This window comes from Momordica charantia (genome assembly GCF_013281855.1).
Source record: "Momordica charantia cultivar OHB3-1 chromosome 7 unlocalized genomic scaffold, Mcharantia_2.0 BLBB01000007.1, whole genome shotgun sequence".
Classification (NCBI taxonomy): Eukaryota; Viridiplantae; Streptophyta; class Magnoliopsida; order Cucurbitales; family Cucurbitaceae; genus Momordica; species Momordica charantia.
In genome coordinates this window covers 12960473-12973643 of record NW_028275165.1, presented here as the reverse complement: position 1 = coordinate 12973643, position 13171 = coordinate 12960473, and the positions used below count along the sequence as shown (strand labels likewise).

At 32.9% G+C, this 13171-nt stretch overlaps 1 protein-coding gene across 1 annotated transcript; it reads right to left on the bottom strand.

Annotated features, from left to right (window-relative positions):
* Positions 1 to 901: 901 nt before the first annotated feature.
* On the bottom strand, positions 902 to 3068 carry LOC148210398 (cytochrome P450 78A9-like). Its single transcript, XM_088126759.1, has 2 exons — positions 1940 to 3068; positions 902 to 1837 (listed from the first exon to the last, which is right to left on the bottom strand). Exons 1-2 carry the CDS (start codon positions 2957 to 2959, stop codon positions 1199 to 1201), a joined length of 1659 nt encoding a protein of 552 aa, XP_087982885.1. The 5' UTR covers positions 2960 to 3068; the 3' UTR covers positions 902 to 1198.
* Positions 3069 to 13171: the final 10103 nt, after the last annotated feature.

The following is a 13171-nucleotide window of genomic DNA, read 5'->3' as shown; positions in this document are numbered from 1 at the left end:
TAGTCGAAGTGAATATTCAAGGAGGTAAAATAACAGTCTTTCTCTTGAAGAAAAAAAAATTTACAAAAGTATGTTGCCAGACGGTTTCAAACAATGTCAAACGAAGTCCGATTCACACAGCTCTTCTAGACAACAATCGGATAAGGGAACTACTATCGACTTTTTTTTCTTAAACCGTCAGGAGAGATTTTATTTTAAAAATATTTTAAATAATACTTCGTCCAACATTTACTATACAACGTTAGGAGAAATAAGACTTTGTCCGACGTTATTTTGAAACTATCAAGCAAGGTTTTATTTCTACCAACTGTCTTCTCTCCGTCGGGATATATGACCTTGACCAACGATTTATCTTGAATCAACAAAATTACCATCAAGCGAGTTAGAAATTCTTGTAATGTGACTAAAAACGTTGTTTTTGTAGTTCATGGTCGAAAGTAAAATAAATTAGTTTAAGTTCGATGATCAAAATGAGAAGGAATGTATTCGAACCTACACCCCACATAAGAAGCACATCAAGAATCGGACTAATTGAGTTATGTTTATAATCGACACCGTCGTTCGACGAGTTAAATGATTAAATGAAATTGGTAGACGCAAGAAAGAGGATATTTTACCTTAATTGGTCGATTTTATTTGGTGAGAAGTCTTGACATACCCACAAGTTGTCGGCACAAAACTTAGCTATTTAGTCGATTAAGATCTATCATTTGCCTTTGCCTTTGCCCCCACCATATTTATAATCCTTCTAATCTTTCCAATTTAAACCCATTTCTCTTTTAATTATTTATATCAATCTGGACAGCAACCTTTCCTTCCTTATGCCCACCCATTTTAATACAATATTATCTCTTTAAATTTTTAATTATTTTATTCCTATATATAGAATAAGATAATAAGATGAGAAAAATATATTAATTAAGTTAAATTCCATTAATATTTACATGAAAATAAAAAAGAAAGGGAGGAAAATAAGATCTTCCTTGATGATAACTGTCGGAGTAAAATGTACGAGGAACACAGTCCTAGAAGCCCAACATCATGTGGGTTAAAGGGTTTTCTTTTTCCTTTTTTTTTTTTTTTTTTTTTTTTTTGCTTTTCAGCTTTCCTTCTTTTCATGATTTTTTTTCCTTAAACCCTCGCATATATATATATAATATATATTTATTTTCCCATTAATATTATTTTATTTATTTTTTCAAAAGCTTAAACTGCGCCTTGGGCGTACTTTAACGGCGAGGGGATTGGCCATCTCACAAGAGAGCTTCAGAACCTCGGACAAGTCAACGGCGTCGTTTTGGTCAGACGGCGACGACCACTTAAAGTCGTGCAAAAGCGTGGCCACCCAGAAGGTGACAGTTGTCCAGGCAAGAGCCTTTCCGGGGCAAGTCCTCCGACCCGACCCGAACGGAGCCAGGCGGAGATCCGAACCCATGATCGAAAACTCCACGTCGCCGGCACCGGCGCCGGACACAAACCTCTGGGGCATGAACTCGAGTGGGTCCGACCAGACGCGTGGGTCCCGTGCTATCGACCACATGTTCACCATTGCTGTGGTCCCCGCAGGCACGTGATGCCCATCGATGGTTGTATCGGTGATGGCCAGGCGGGCCCACGACAGGAGTGGGCCCGGCGGATGCAACCTCAGAACTTCCTTAATCACAGCCGTTAGATACACCAGCGACGGAATGTCGGATTCCGCGACGGCGCGTGATTTCCCCACCACGTTGTCCAGCTCCTCCTGAACTTTTGTCTGCACATCCTCGTGAAGTACAATCCTCGCCAGTATCCACTCCATTAAAACTGCCACCGTGTCCGTCCCACGAAAAATCATTTCCTAAACCCAAAAAGAAAAATTCAATTAATTACATTAATTGAAATTAAAAAAAAGAAAAACAAAAAATATATCTATATATATAGATATATTTTTTTTAATTACCCAAAGAACGGCGATCATATCGGAGTCAGAGAGTTTGTCGGATTCCTGGAGAGAGAGGAGAACATCGACGAAATCCATGACTTGCTTGTCGGATTTTTGGCGGTGTTGGGCGATGATCCGGCCAACAAAGCGGTTCACTTTGGGGACGAGCCGGGAGCATCTGGACCGGATTTTCTGCGGGTCGAACCCGGCCAGTAAGGGGAGATGGTCGGACCAGTTGAGTAGGCCCAACAAATCGTAGCCTTCGTCGACCAGGCTCTTGAGTTCCTCGACCTCGTGATTGTAGACCGAACCGGAGAGGTCGTAAAGCCGGCCGAAGACCGAGCCCATCATGTTGTTGAGGGAAGCCCGCTTGAACGCGTCCCGTACAAGGAAACTGGAATTACTACTAGTACTGTTGGGACGACATGTCGTCGGTTGGGGGGCTGCGAACATTGCGACCATTTGGGAAACGATGTGTCGGCGCTGGGACTCGGAGGCCTTGATTTGCTTGGGGCAGAAGAGGTGGTGGGAAGCGATGCGTCGTAGCGCCCGCCAGTAGAGGCCGTAGGGGGCGAATCCAATGGCGCGATTGAACATCAGCGAGTAAGCGGATTCCTTGATCGGACGGTCCGCAAAGACCGAGCTGTTAAGGATGTCCTTGGCCACGTCAGGGTTGCATGTGACAATCACGCGAGTGTTGGCGAGTGAGAAGGCCATCAGCCGGGTGGCGCCAAGGGAGTGAGCCATGGCGGCGATCTTGTGGTGGGCCAACCCGGACATCAGGGACATGCTCCCGATCACCGGGAGGCCTCTCGGGCCGGGGATGGAGGTCGAGGAGGCAGCGCTGCGGCGATGGCGCCACCCGTAGCGGCCCCAAGCCGGGCCGCCACGATGGGCCCAATAGAAAATGGAGACAACAAACCAAATAAAGAAAAACAAGAGGAAGGAGTAGAGGATGTTTTCTTGGGTTAAAGCGGAGCATTTGGAAGCCAGCGCAAAAACCCAAAGGCTTTCGATTTCACTACTACTCATCGACATGGTGGCTTTGGTTTTTTTTTTTTCCTTTTTTTCTTCCAAATATAAGAATAGGAGGAGAGAGAGACGAGAGGAGAAAGGTCGTTGGCTTTTGGGGTTGGGAGGAAAGAAGGTAGGTAGTGGGTTTATATAGGGGAAAAATAAAACGTTGAGAGGGGGGAAATATAATTAAATAATAATAATAAAAATAAAGAAATTGGATTTTATTTTTTTATACGGGGAGGGGGGAGTCATAATGGAAATTTGAAATGGTGATTGGGAAAATAAATTTTACAAAAGAAAAAAGGGAATGGGTTTGATCGGATGCCGCCGCCTTGTCAGTTCCATTGCATGACGACATATAGAAAGTAAATTTCCGACAATAACAGGCGTGTGGCTCACGCGCTCTCATGTGCTTACGTCGACTATGTCGGGTAACGGAAATTTCATTTAACCAACCGAGATTTTCGCAAACAATTAACTAAATTGATTGATTATTATTAAACGGTCCCCTTTTCTTTAATAGGTAATAAATGGTTCATATTTTATTAAATCTTTTTATGTAATTTTTTATTTTGTTTTCAACATTTTACCATTCTTAATTTTACTTTTAATTGTATTTAAAATTATCAAATTAAGTTAAATCGGTAAAAAATAGTTTTATTTAACATATTTAGATTGGTATATATGCATGTCGTTTGGATGTACTACGTAGACGAAATGAATTTTATTAATGGACAAGTGTTTTTTTTAGTAAACATGTTGGTTGAAGGATTCGAATTCACGACCTTCTAATCAGATATAAGTGTTTTAACTCGTTAAACTATGTTCGGATTCGCTTGTTAATGAGAAAGTTGAATATTGATGAATGGTTTAAATTTTTGTGGCAAATAGTATCTTACTAAGATGTCATCTCAAGCAAATTCCTTGATATGACAATTTAATGATACACCAAATTTATGTTAATTGAATTTAACAATTTTTTCAAGTAATTACCTAATTTAGAGTTTTTTTTTATATATTAAGGGTAAACTTGTAAATTTTAAAAGGTTAAAAACCAAATAGAGAATTACTTGAAAAGATAGAGATCATTTTGTATGTTTAGTTTTTCATTTATATATATATATATATAGAGAGAGAGAGAGAGAGAGAATATTGGATCACAAATACAAAGGTCAAGATTCAAACGTAATTACATAAAATTGTCTTAATCACTGTTTATGAAACAAAGTATGGTCTCGACCGACCAGGTTGAGATGAACCAACTAGGTGAGCTAACGAGCTAAAGTGAGTTGGAAGATCTTGTGTTGAAAGGACCTGTATAAGGAGGCAAATACTCTCACGCTCAAGTCAGTAAGTAACTCGACCAAAGTGTTAAACCAGATAGAATCAAATACTTGGTTGCAAAGCGGGGCCCCTTATTTATAGATTTGAGAGTCCGATAACATATCTGACTAGCGGTTGAGCGTGTCAGATCATTGCTATTTCTATCAGAGATGGGCATGCTGGTCGTGCATAATTATAACTCTAGTGCATGCTGATTAAATTAAGTAGGAATGGTCGTTCTTGGAACAAATCGAGCTTATGAGACTGTTCCTTGAATTAGCTATCCTACTCTCCCGATTCGGTCATCCCGAACCATCAGGTTGACGTCAATTTGATATCCTCCACGTGCCAGTGTTATTTTGTTCCTCCAACCACTAAGCTATGACAGTTATGTTGGCAACTAATATAATATTTGTTCATTTCCGAGAGGTTACATGTTCAATTCCCCATTTGTTGTAAAAAAAATCATTTTAATGGGTTAACTTTCTAGAACTTGCTAAGTCATATAAAATAAGTGATATATTAATTTTATCCAATTCAAACTTAATAGAATATTTTCAACTCAATGAAAGTATATTTTGATTTGAATCATCATTTTTTACCATTAATTTTAAAGTTTTTTGTAAATAAGAAATTACTTAATTGAAAGTTTTTACCACACGCATAACGAATTGAAATTTCTAAAATATTAGAGACAAGTTAAAAATAGATTCAAACATTAGAAACTTAAAATTTATATTTAACTTATTTTTTAACAAAAATAATAAGTACGGTAAAAATATGTTTAGCATACTTAATTTAAAAAAAAATTAATATACAACAAGAAAATTTTAGTCTAGTCAAAACGAGCATAGCTTAGCGGTAATTGACATATACCTCCAACCATGAGGTTGTGAGTTCGATTCCCCACTCCTACATGTTATACTAAAAAGAGAGAATTTTACTTTATAATATAAATTTAATATGAATTTTTAGAAAATGGCATAAGTCTCCAGTTTTTTCCTTAAATGTGGCATAAATTTGACAATTTTAGTGTTTGAGTTTGATTTGAATTATATTATTTTTGTAAAATTTTGCTATATTTAAAAATATATTTATTTTATGTTTTTTATTTTGTAATTGCCTCATTTTAAAAAGAATGACCAGAAAACGTGTATATGTTTAAGAACATCAAATTGATGTTTTCTTTCCTTTGAAATCAGGCAAACATATTTTCTTTTCTTTTCTATTTTAAGAACATGAGAAAATAATCCTCATATTTTTCTTAAACCCCTCCCAAACATTGCATTGCTCAATTAAGTCGTAGATGAGACACCTTAGTCTTTGAAACTTTGATTCTAAATAGTCCTTAAGTTCATTTTATGATGTGATGGTTAACACATCGATTGGACTTTGACGATGTAGCATTTAATCAAATATATTAGCTATTGAACTATTGAGATATGTGGCTATCTTTTCTCTATCATTCTCGTTTCTACCTTCTCTCTTTAATCTTCTTTGGCTTGCTTGCTGCCAAATGTTCACCGTCGTTTCTTCTGAACTTCGAACGAGTGTTCCTCTCTTTTTGGACTTTAACAGAGCAAACTATGTTAAATTTGCAAGGAACTAGAAGGAACTCGCATTTTTTTCCTTTCAAATTTGGAACGAAGGAACATTGTTTGTTCAAGATCATGATGAACGAAATGTCGCTCCTTTCAGATTTTGGAAGGAACGAAGGTTCATTCTTCCAAATGTTGAAGGAACAAAGTTCATTCCTTCAAATCCAAAAGGAAATGAGTGTTCCTTCCAAATCTGAAAGTTCGAAAGGAGCAACATTGTACAATTACTATAGCCAACGAGTGGTGGTGCCTACAAAGTTTTTGAAAGTCCCCCGGGATAGTTTGGGTGGTGGCCTGGGGCTTCAAGGATATCCTTGAGGTCTTGGGTTCAAGGGAAAAAATGAGAAGATAAAAAGGATGTGGAGAGAGAGCGAGAGAATGGCCACACACTCGATTCCACAATGAGCTCAACTAATATATTTTTGCCACTTGATTTAAAATTTTGACATAAGCAAAGTCTAATCGTCGGAATTAACTTCCCCATCAGCTTTTTGTTAAGTCAAACTAACGACCCAATTAACTTAAGATTATTTAGAATCATTTATAAACTTTATGGATTAAAAATGTTTTTGAAATCACATTATTTTGCCCAACAATAAATTAGTTAGCATATCATGTGGCTATTTCAAACTTCTTTCGAGATTTGTATAGCAATTATTTTCAAACCCAATTTTTCTTTATCAAGATTTTTTTCCTATTTCATTTTTTTTTATGAAGAGTTCACTTGTTGATTTTTTTATTTTCATTTTTTTGAAATAATTCACTTGTGTAATCTACCCGCTCTTCAAAATTTTAAAAAATAGTTATTTATAGTATAAGATTCTGAAATAAATGACATCGAGTTATTCATGGAGTAAAATGATAGAAAGAATTTTGATTTGGACTTAGCTGGATTATATTAGCGCATGTTTAGAGTAATTTTAACATTGATAGAATTATTTACGCTAATGTAAAAAATCACTACAATTTTGTAATATATGTCTGGCAATAATTGTACGTAATTTATTTGTTAAAAAGACTAATAGGAAATTAATCTTTCTGGACATCAAATTTGTCTTTATTTCACCTTATTTTCACTTAAAAATTTGAGAAACTTTATTTTTTCATTTTAAAAATTTTCGTCCCATTTTATTTTTATTTATCTTTAATTTTATTTATTCTTTCTAACTTTTCTCTAAAAGTTTTGTAATTTCTCTCTAAATTTTTAGTTCCATTTCTATGTCTAAAATTTTTGTCTTTCACTCTTAAAATTTTTCTCTGATTTTTGTTCATTCTAACTTTTCTCTCTGTAAAAACTTTGAAATTCTCTCTTTAAAGTCAAATATTAACCCTTCAAAATCACTTTAAAAATGTGCACTAAAAATTATATAAAAATCACTTTCACAAAATCAATTATCATTAAAATTATTTTAAAATCTCTGTTGCTAAAATCACTTATTTTAAAATTATTTCCAAATAGGCCCTAACTCCTATTGAAATAACTCAAAAGAGAACCCATCAAAAACTTGAAATAATTCCATGGAAATAATGTTTCGATAAAAGAAAACTCATCAAAAGTTGAGCTGATTAGTTTTTTTATGAGTTTAATTATCTGTTGGAGGTGATTTCTCAGTAACTACGTGTTGACATGTAATCTGCTCAAGAGTGATGAGTCAAATGAAGTTTCATACATGGAAGGAATTACAACTTAGACCTCCATAATAGGTCGAGTCGAACTATTGATGTTCCATTCATGCCGATCTAAGTCTCACACCCCGACTCAATTGTGTTATCAACTGAATTGAATCCAAACCAGTACATCGGATGCCTGAGTTACCAGTCGAGCCGATAAAACGGACGCTTCTACACAAAATTTCGACATCGTTCACAACAACACGCTGTGATTCTCGATTGCCTATAAAGAGAGACTTCTCGCCTCATTTTTAGGTACATAAAACTATATTCTCTCTCGAGTATAGATCGACCAGCTACTGATCACTTGAGCACTAGAGTACTTACTCTCTTTTGTAGGTCCCCCACTTTGCTAGCACCTTAGCTCGTTCAAAGACTCAATTAACCCCAAACCGAACTTCATAAACTTGGTCAAATTCTCCCTCAAACATTATCCACGAAATGATTCTTATACGAGTAAGTATAATTTAACAGCAATAATAATTTTTTCATAAGAGTGGAAATAATTAACGATTGAGTTTGGTCATATGGATTTGTTAATCATGATGTGTTTGTTTAACCTTTTGTTGTTATTCTATTTATTTACTTAAAAAAACAAAAAGAACCCATCGAAATTTCAATTAATTAATTGATGATTAGCAGAAAACTAACTGCATTTTTAAAAATCTTTTATTTTATTATTTCAAAACTAAAATGGGGTCCAAAATTTTGTGAGCCCACCCCAATTAAGTCCATTTTAAATCTGTTTAAAAAGAAAACCCATTTTGAATTCAAATTCTTGAAATGGTCAAAGTCACACTGTCTAAATATAAAATTTAATAAAAGAGCTTTCAGAGAAAAGCACTCTATTTTGCAATATTATTAAATAATATTTATTGTTCATCTCTCTCTCTCTCCTCTCTCTCTCTCAAAGCATAAATTCTGATTTTCAAATTGTTTCCCATTGCTTGCACGCCATCCTTCACCGAAAAATTTAAAAATAAAAAATAAAAATAAAAAGAGAAAACTATTTAAAAACAAATACAATTTTAATAACATTAATTTTCCTGCATCTTTTCATTTTTTTTCTTATATATTTTCCGTGACACAATATATTGTTGGGGTAGTAATTAATTAAATATCCCTTTACCTAAGACTTCAAAATAAAATAAAATAATGATAGCTTTCAATGAATCCAAAATTAAGTGGCTTTCCTCTTTGAAAACCATCAATATTTATCTGAAAATTTCCAACAACTATAAGTTTCTATGTTTAGTAAATTGGGCAGAAATTAGTGTGGAAATTTCGTTGAATTCTTCAAAACCTACCCACCTTGACTAGTGAAGCAACTAAGCAATAAAATATTTATCAATGTAACATGACTTAAATTTCCACTTATATACATCTTATTAATTAACATTTTTAAAATACGATGCATTATTCATATGTAAAACTCTTCTTCGTTTGAGTCTTTATATATATTAAAAAAAGTTTCAAAATAAGAGTTTTTGTACAGAAGTAGGACTAGTTTGTTGTTGTCATGAGAAATAAAAAAAATGGTAGTAGTTTGAATTATGGATTTGTATAGATTTGATGCGGGCGAAGTCAATAGGGAGTAGAAGAGTTGATACGATCATTCATATGTAACACTCTTCTTCATTTGAGTAGTCACTTCTTTTGTTTGAAGTATAAAACGTTAATTTTATTAATATGGTGTCAACTTGACCACATGTCAACTGATTAAAGAAATAATTAAATGTTTGAATCTCCACTATCACATTGTTGAATTAGTTTCATTTATATGCAACATATTCAAGAGCAATTAAGGTTAAAAAACATCTTCGACTCTTAAATTTGTAACAATTTAGTCTCTAAATTTTATTAGGCAAAAATTTAGTCACTACACTTTAAAATTTTGTCACGATTTAGTCACCTAAAAAATCTTGTTAAATATTATCAATGGAGTTTCTTACCCATGTAGATGAATAAATTAATCACGGAACAAATCTGTTTACTAAAAAAGAAAATACATATTAATTTCAAAATACATAGAGACATAGAGATCAATAGTATTTATTAACCAACAATGAATTTGGATTGATTTCCTTTCAATAAACAAATATTAAGTTTTCTCCCAAATATATATAGAGAGAAAAAAGAAATAGAGCCAAAATTATAAAAGAAAAAAAATTAATGGGGGGCGTTAGGTAATTGATGTGGCCACCTTTTCCATGAATCCTACGAAACGATCGAAAAAAAAACACGAAAAAACGGAGGGTCCGTTAAGGCTGTTACGACGGCGGGCATCAAAACGGGGAACATTTAATTAAACTTGCGCGTGGGGTCGAAACGGCGTGGGAAGCGCGTGGGAAAGGGACACGCTTTGAGTTTGTTTTTGGTGGGGACAATTTAACGTGGTGGCAGTAAATTTGGTGGGTCCCAGAATCGAACACGTGGGGATCGTGTCGTGCGTTTTGTCGAACGTGTCGGAATATTTTGCACGTGAGACCCATTCGCTCGTGCTGCTTTGGCTTTGCAATTGCAATGGATGGGCCTTATGGGAATCAAAAAAAGCTTCTGTCTTTTAATCTCCGCCATTGTTCTACTGCCACGTGTCCCTTTGGTGACGGTGACGCCTTCTTTCCCCCATTCACCAGCCCTTCCGTACACGTGGATCTCCCTCTTCGCTAACAAGTTTTCATGGCTCTCCCACTTTTTACCATTATGCCCCCCCCTCCAAAATCCTATCTTCTATTGAAATTACAAACTAAAAATTATCCCTCTATATCCCACCGCCTTTAATGGATTAAACTTTGAAGTTATCTTCGTAATTGGATTGTTGTTTTTTTATGTATGTTGTGTTTTGTAACATTTTTGGTAGGTCCCTTTGCTTTTTTCTTTTGCGCTCTCAATCTCAAACGGTGAAATTTATCCCTTTTTTTTCCGTAAAATACATTTAAATTTTGCAAAAAATAAAAATAAAATAGTATATAAACAAATAAGATACTAAACTAATTCAAATAAATCCATTAAATGAATGTATAAATTATATGAATATTCGTACAATATTCGTAAATTTAACACACGGTAATAGATACTGCAAAACAAACATGACTATCCAAATATTCTAATATATTTTTATAAACCGTCCAAAAAAACGTGACTATTTGAAAATGTCGGACTTCTAAATTCCCCACATCTACATTTCTGGAAAACAAATCATCCTTCAAATTTGATTTGATAACTATTTTGGTTTGGTTTTATGTTGAAATATTACTTCATTTATATGTTTTTTGTTTTGTAATATATATATTTTTGACATTTCCAAAATTTAAGCCACATTTTGAAAACTGAAATAGTTTGTAACAACTCAGGCGTGTTTTATAAATTTAACTAAAAATTTGAATGTATTTTTAGGAATCGGGTGAGAAGTCGAACACAATTTTGAAAAATAAAAACAAAAAAAGCGAAAGGGCTATTAAGTAGGGCATAAAAATTTTACCATTTTTTCCTTTCTCATAGTAAAGGTATTAAATTTTTGCCCAAATTTTTATATAGCTATGAATTTAACATCTATAAAATGTGTGAATAGCTACCTCTTTTCAATTTTTCTTTTTAATAAATTTTTACTATTACCAACATCAATTTGATGCTTTGATCTTCGAAGCATTCAAGGGATTATACTTGCATATTTTAATAATTGATAAAATTTATTTTTCATTAATGTATTTTAAATTATTATTATTATTTTAAAAAATATTCTGCTTTGCAAAATCAAAAGATTTAAAATTTGTATTTAATCCTAAAAATTTAAGATTGACTTTATATATTTTATGTATCTTTCCTCACAATCATATTATATCTCTTGATTTTTCTCATATGATCTCTTATTTTTCTAAACTTACTTTTTTTAATCAACTATTAATTTAGAGCGTAACTAATTTTCAACTTGATTAGTTTAATTAATTTATTAAAATTTAAAACAAAAATATCTTTTTTTAAATACAATGTGCTTCACACAATTAAATTTTCTAATATTTAACAAATAATTTATAGTATACAAAATATAAATTGAAATTGAGTTTCACCATATTTTACATTAATTTGAGTTTAAATTATGCTAGTTTTGTAAAATTTTAAATTTTTTTTTACCACATTTAAGAATACAAAATTAAACTCCACAACAATTATTTTCACTGCATAAAAAATCCTAAACTAAAACCAAACTTTTTTTTAGAGCTTAACGAACAAAACGCAAACATTTTATTATTATTATTATTATTATTATTATTTTTTTTACTTGAAACAAGTTTTATTTTTTTATTTATTTTAAAAGTTAGACACTGATTTTCACATATTCGTTTAAATTATTTTTCAAATAATTTCTAGTAAATGTAATAATTTAATTACCCCACACAAAATAGGAGGGTGTTTTGGTAATTGTGCAAGTAGACACGGCACATGGGTCTCTGATGCAATGTACAAAACGCGCGTAGGACCCAATTGTATGGGAGTGTGATGGACGGTTGATATTGCATCTCAGGGAGATGGGCAATCCCTGTCCGTTGATGTGATTGCCCAATTTCTTTCTTTTTTTTTCTTGAACAAATTTCTCCCAGCTTTTTGAAGGAAGTGACGCGGTCAAAAGGGAAAAAGAAATTGAAAGAAGAGAAAGACCAAGACTGAAAAAAAAAACAAAACAAAAAAAAAAGAGACAATTTTGGGTCTATGTTATTTTCATTTGAATAAAGGGATAAATAAAATCAAATCCCAGGAAAAATGGTCAAAGTAAAAGTTAGATATAGTTGAGATTTAAAAAAAAAAATTTAAAATTTTGATTTGTCATAATTAATTAAAATAATATCTGGAATTAGGTGCTTGAACCAACTTGAGTTTAATTAATTTTCATCATCATGGGAAAAAATAGTGAAGCTTTGATTTTTTAGATATAAAGTTTATTATTCTTTTGACCAAAAAAACATAAACAGTTTCTTTCTTTTTTCTTTTTGAGAAAATAATAATTATTTTTAGGAATTACAAATAATATTAAATAACTTGAAGCTTGCTCTAAATTTTGAAGATTAGTTTAACTATTTAAATATTTAAATAATAATAATAAAAAAGGGCATATTCGGAAAACAAGAAGTCAAATGTTCTTACATTTGCAAGTATCTTGTGATTTGATTAGATATAATTATGCGAACTGTCTCATATCTAATGTCCATAACATTCCTCCATCGGGTAAAAGAAAAAGAAATCCATTAAAAATTGGTTGCAATGTTTTAGAACTGCTTCAATATAGTAACTATATTTTAAAAAGGTTTTTTTAACTAAATTCATCCTCGAGATTTGTTGCTTGGACTGAACAATACAGTGATCAGCACAAGACTAAATACAAGACTTCGTGGTAGGTGATACTGTGAGGTCCTATGTCTTTCCACGGACACTAAATTTTTAAAAGTGATGTCTATCTAGTTTTTATACTTTTAAAAAAATTTAAGTAAGTTTCTCAATTTTTAAATCTTTACCTAATAAATCTTTGTAGCTAACTTAGAGTCTTAACACTTACATGCTATGTTAATATGTTAACTATATTATTTAAAGGTTAGGTTAATTCTAGGCGATTTTAGGCGTTTGTAAGCTAGGTAAAAGAATGAGGTAT

What these genes read in the sequence shown, in the direction of transcription:
- LOC148210398 (XM_088126759.1), bottom strand. Translation starts at nt 2,959, where the DNA reads ATGTCGATGAGTAGTAGTGAAATCGAAAGCCTTTGGGTTTTTGCGCTG. An exon ending in ATATGATCGCCGTTCTTTGG is followed by an intron (nt 1,838 to 1,939) that starts GTAATTAAAAAA and finishes TTTTGGGTTTAG; the next exon opens with GAAATGATTTTTCGTGGGAC.